The 6,175-nt window shown below is 37.1% G+C and overlaps 1 protein-coding gene across 1 annotated transcript; it reads right to left on the reverse strand.

The window, feature by feature from the left end:
* Positions 1-3,402: 3,402 nt before the first annotated feature.
* LOC106304626 (UDP-glycosyltransferase 72E1-like) lies at positions 3,403-5,131 on the reverse strand. The gene has a single exon (XM_013741027.1). The coding sequence runs from the start codon at positions 5,016-5,018 to the stop codon at positions 3,546-3,548; it is 1,473 nt and encodes a 490-aa protein (XP_013596481.1). The 5' UTR covers positions 5,019-5,131; the 3' UTR covers positions 3,403-3,545.
* Between the last annotated feature and the right edge of the window lie 1,044 nt (positions 5,132-6,175).

Here is a 6,175-nt window from a genome sequence, read left to right on the forward strand (position 1 = left end):
ATGAGGCAGCAGATCGATTGGGGATGTCGATTCGTCCTTGAAATCTCCGGAGGAGCTTTCGCCATGACGGATCCCAGAAACGGAGGATACAAATCGTCAATGACAACAAAATCATCTAAATCCGATGAAGAAGGAGGAACACATACCTCGTTTGGGTTTGAATCGGCGGAGAAGCGTCGATGAGGCAGCAAATCGATTGGGGATGTCGATTCGTCTTTGAAATCTCTGGAGAGGCTATCGCCAAAACTATCGCCGCGGAGAAGAGAGAATCAGGAGAAGGGTGAAAAAAAAAGACACGGTGCGACTTTCCCAACCCTATTTCGACTCCCAATTGAATGCTGCCACGTCCCTCGTAAGGACGAAGCCCAACGTCCTAAATTAAGGTCCGTTTACAATGTTATTCGGTCTTTTTGATTTATTTCTCGACCCAATATTAATAAGAACGGGCTTTGGGACGAACGATAATCGTGCCCTAAACACATTGTGTTGTGTACAACTGTACATTCATCAAACCAGGAACTTGCAGTCACAAATCTCATCATTGTCAAACCCAAAATAGCATATTTCAATCAAGTTTCCAGATAACTTATTTTAACCTACGAATCCAAGCCAGTCACTAATTCAACCAAACACCCCACAATTTTCCATCCTCTGTCTCAAAAGGAAACTAATAAATTATGTGAAATATGTAGTATAGCTGGTTATGTGTGGTTTGTACAATTGGTTATGTTAAACCAAGATCGTCACTACTATAAATAGCAGAGGCGGACCTACATAGAGTGTAGGGGTGTCACACCCCTTAACTATCATAAACTGGGTTTTGTAAGCTTTGTGCAACGAAACAATTTAGCTCTGCTGGTTATCTTCCTTCCTACTTACACACCCTAGGAACCAGAGAGTTCGATATGCTGCCTTGCACCCTTCGTTCTAATTTTTTTTTTTTTTTTGTCACGGGCCAAAAGTCCAAATTGTTTTTCTAGATCTAAATTAGTCTTTTGGGCTGGAAAATTTTAATTTAACTACTGTACATTTTATTTATTTGGATTTCCAAATTGAATATTGTGTTACTTTTAAATTAACAAGTTGAAAATTTCCACCCTATTGACAAAACTTTCATATATAATTGCTTTTTATTTTAAATTAATAATATTAAAACTATAATATTATACATAATCACTATTCTAATTTTTAATTATTTTAAAATATTTTTAAATTTAATAATTAATTTAATTTATAACACCGGTAAAAAAAATTCATGGATCTGCCACTGATAAATAGTGAAGTCGTTGTAAGTCGTTGGCAGGATTAAAATCTCAAGCGACCATTAGTAGCTAGATCATTACGAAGAAGTCTGTTCCGGAGTTAGCAGAGATATACAATTTGTTGGATCAAGACATTGCCAGAGAAGCTATGGTCTTGTGATTCACAACAATGCTCTGCATTCAACATTTTACCGCAACCTTTTGACCAACACTATGTCAACGCTACTCGTACTCAGAAGTCAGAACCACAACAATCCTAAACAGAAAAAAAAAGTACAAGTCTCACATTGTGGATATATGAGAAACACTGTTGACGGTTTTTATAAAATTCATGGTTATCCACCGGATTTTAATATAAGTATAAGAATGCTGCAGGCAAGTCTTCGACTCAAGATAAGCCTCCTTCTTTGGTGTTTTTTACGAAGCCAGTGGTTGCTAGTCTCTCTTTGGACAATACTAAATCATCATCTGGTTGTAAGAAGAGTATTGGACCAGTCAGTGTTGTTGACTTGATTGGAGGAATGACTAAGATTTAAATTCAAGATGTGATTGCTTAGTGCAGCACACAACTGCAAGTTCCCTCAACTTCATAATGAGGTGGCTAAAGACATTATGGGGTAGAAGTTTAAAAAGTTTAAAATGGTAGAAGTATTTTATTTGAACCAACACCAATATACCATATACGGATTCATATAGAAGCGTCCAATTAGCGTTTAATTGCTCCCATGCGTATCCCTGAAATATCGGAGTTAAAGGAACTGTCACATCTGAGCTACTGTGTTATTTGTTTCTTCTTAATCTCAGTTCCAATCAATTTAAAGTTTCCTTACGTAATCAGATTTAAAAATCAAAGATTCCTTAATAACATATTCGAACATATATATAACTAGAGAGAGAGATTAATAAAGTTGGTTGAGAAAAAATGTAAGACTTTGCTTAAGAAAAAGAAAGTATAAGACAAAATTGAGCTACTCTCTTTTTGTTACACTAGATCAGTTGTGTCAGCCAGATCTCGATTACAATACAATAACCTAAGGCGATTAGGAATGAGTGTTCGAATAGAAGGGTGAGACAAAAGCAGATCTCCTGCACAAGCAGTTCTCTCACACTAAGTTATCATTCACTTTTTTCTGTTTTTAAAAACAGTTCAAGCGGGAGATCTACGTACAAATTTCATCCGCTAACATTTGGTGGTGTTGATCTGCTTCTTTTTTTTGTCAATAAATAATTTTGTTACAAACACTTAACTTAAAATATATTTATCTGATTTTATAAATAATGTATGATGGTTAGCTTAGACTATATATCTCACATTAATACTATTTTTGTCATTTTAAAATTATAAACATGATGTCCAATCACCGACAAAACCCGACATTTTCTAAACAAGAAGATATAAATCTTCCTACATAAACGTCGGTACGGATAAGTAATTAATAATTTTTATTATTTTTAAAATAGTTAATATATAGGTAAATGATTGAAATTTTGTAAATCTATTGAGAGAAAACAATTTTAAATGGACTCTTAATCGAGAACGAGTATTTATTGAGTTGTACGATCAACTAATTTGTATGACCAATTACCGTTTTGAAGATTCTACACCCACTAGTAGAAAGTTTAGCGGTGATAAGTTTAACCAAGAGTTTAATATTAGCGTAACCTTCCGCTTCTCTAAAAAAAACTCTAGAATGAAAATAGAAGAAGTACAAGTATCTTATTAAAAAATCTACAGGCATTTCGGTTGATTCTACAACATTTGAGATATTTGTTTTGATATTTTGGTGTCGTTTTTATTGTTTTAATATGTAATTTATAGTTTTGAACTGCTTTTACCATTCATAATTTATAATAAATTACTTTATTCGCGTGATATGCATTTCTCCTGTATGTTCCGTTTGATCTGCACTTGTCGCGCTTGATCTGCATGGTCTGCAACGTTTGAAGTGTTTTTACCATTCATACCCTGAATAACTCATTAAGAATACATTATATAACAAATGCTATCGTCATGACAATGATTTCGTAATCATCATATTAATATACAAAAGTTCTTTAAAACAAACGTACAAATGACGTCAAGTACTAATCATAAATATTTTTGTGTGATATTCCAAGACTTAAAGATTAAACACCGGTTATTTATTTGTACGATGTAGATACATAGTAACTGATAGCAAGTGACGGTGACAAGATAAAACATGATAGCATCAAGCTTGTGACGACCTGGAAACACACTTAAACGACAGACTTAAGCTTAACATTTTGAAACAGTAAATGTTCTTAGGCACCACGTGCCATCCCACTGGCTCGGTCCAAAAGGCGCTGGCACTGCTGTGCAACTCCCAACAGAGATTTGTGCGCCGATCCACCGTTACAACTCACCGCCTCAGCTGCTGTGACTTTCAGCTTCTTCACCTTATCTCTCATCTTACAACCTTCCTCTCCTACCATAACCCTCCTCACCAACGCCTCGATTTCTACCCTTGAAGTCATCTCTTCAGACGGCAGTTTCTTAGACCGGACAGCGATTCCAAGCTCTTCATTAAGCAGCGTTGCATTCAGCTTCTGGTCCGCAAAAAGCGGCCAAGCAATCATTGGAACACCATTAACAATGCTCTCTAGAATTGAGTTCCAACCACAATGAGTCAAGAACCCACCAACAGCCTTGTGGGCCAGGATCTCAGCCTGAGGAGCCCATGAAGGGACTACAAGGCCTCTCTCGTGAGTTCGGCTAACGAACTCTTCTGGTAGATAATCTGGCGTGCTATCTTGTATCCCACTATTGTTAACCGAGAAATATGCGCTGCAAGGTAAACCGTCCACTGGTGGTCGGACCACCCAAACGAACCGTTGCTGACTCAGCTCAAGCCCCCAAGCCAGTTCAGTTAGTTGTTTAGCTGAGAGAGAGCCGCCACTTCCAAATGAGATGTAAAGCACTAACTCGTCCGGTTGTTTGTTTAACCAATCCAAAACAGGATGATTGGTTTTAGATGGATCAACCGGTCTGCATATAGGACCAATTGGATAAACCGGAACACGAGCAATCCGACCAAGGAGCTTTGGGTCTTGAAGTGATCTCAAGGTTTTGGGCTCCATATCATCCCATGTATTCACAATTAACCCATCAGCCGTTGGGTACAACAAACCAAGAGGAACACATTCCTGGTAAATCGGGTCCGTCCGGTCACGAAACGGTTCAAGAGTGTCCTCAAACCGAACCGGTTCACATCCCGGTAGAGCTAAGGGTTTCTTTTTTATTATGTGCTCTTCTTCCACGTCTTTGTCCAGTGTTGGGAAGTACATAGCCACCGCGAGGAAACGTGCGTTTGAAGCGATGAAGACATAAGTCAACATGTTGAACTCTTCACCGAGCCGTAATGCGTACAGGCCAAGCACGTCTACGATAAGAGCCGTTGGTTTGTGCTTCATCTCAGCGATCTTTTCTCGGAGGATGGGAACAGTCTCACGCATCATGATCAACAGCTTGATCCCGAAAAAGGCTGACGGGTCAACCATGCCAGAGATGTCCGGAGACGGGAGGCCGACAACGTCAAAAAGGTTGGCAACGCAGCCAGGTGAGTTGAGAAACTGGGATTGAACGGAGGCTGCGTCGGCTTCAAGGACGAAGATTGTGATGTGGAAGCCGTGGGATCCAGCTAAACGCTTTGCGAGTTCGATCACCGGGATGACGTGGCCCATTCCTGGGCTGGCGAACATGGCGGCGTGTGGTTTTGTAGTCTGCATAGCTTCCATCGACGATTTGATGAACGTTTGGATTTCCTGCCTTGTTGTGTGCGTTTAATATATAGAAAACCAAATGTCTTTTTATAAACGTGAAACGTTTCAAGAATATGCTAAACGTCTATCTACCACTTTAATTGTCTTACTAGGTGATAACCCGCACCTTGCGCGGGATGAGATTATTATTTTTGGTATTTACAAGATAAAAAGACATAAAGTCTGTTAAATGTAGACATCAGTTTGATTGTATGTTGAATTTTATTGTATTTTACTCCGTTAAAATATAAGAATCATTCGAAAGTCTTATTTATTTTGGTTTGGAGAATTCAGAAAAGTGCTGGAGGTTAACGATGAAGAATATTGTAGAAGAAGTCTTATAAATAAAAAACTCAATTTTATTAAAATGCATAAAGATAAAACTGATTATACGATTTAAGTCTATTGCCATAAACTAAGTTTTTGAAATATATGCAAATAATCCCCTATTCATAATTAACTCAATCACGCATATTATCAAAATAGGCAACCGTCATATAGTAAACTTGAAATAACCGTACATAAGCGTGGTTTATCTTCGTTGATTTCAATAGACGTTCCAACTCGGAACCGACCGGTTCGATTCGGTAAACCCACAATCAGAAGTTCCAACTTGGAACTTATAACAGTTGCGTATGAATATAACTTTTTTTTTGTTTTTACGTTTCTCTTAGCCATTCATCTACAACAAACTGCACAACACAAGAAAAAAAAAGAGACTCTTCTAGTTTAGTTTGAAAGCTGTGTGTTTATCCTATATATTTTGTACCGATTATCAACTCTTTTCCAGAATATGCAGAGCCGTGCTCACCTTATCAATTTTGGGGCATTGGCCCCAGGTCCTCTCTCACATTAGTACATTTTGGGGCCTCCATATTCATAAATCATATAATCAATATATGATAATATGATAAAAACTATAATTATCTCTTAATACTTTTCAATAATATGACCATTTCTGCTTAGTTGTTGTGAATATTAATTTCATTGTATATTTTTTTTTTTGAATGTCGAAAACATTTTCCCGCATATAATTTGAGTTTGTATATACAATTTTCAGTTGTAACCAAAATATAACTTTTGCCATTAATTTTCATAAGATTAATTTTTCTTAAAAATAATTTTAAAATATA

Source organism: Brassica oleracea, chromosome C7 (genome assembly GCF_000695525.1).
Source record: "Brassica oleracea var. oleracea cultivar TO1000 chromosome C7, BOL, whole genome shotgun sequence".
Lineage (NCBI taxonomy): Eukaryota > Viridiplantae > Streptophyta > Magnoliopsida > Brassicales > Brassicaceae > Brassica > Brassica oleracea.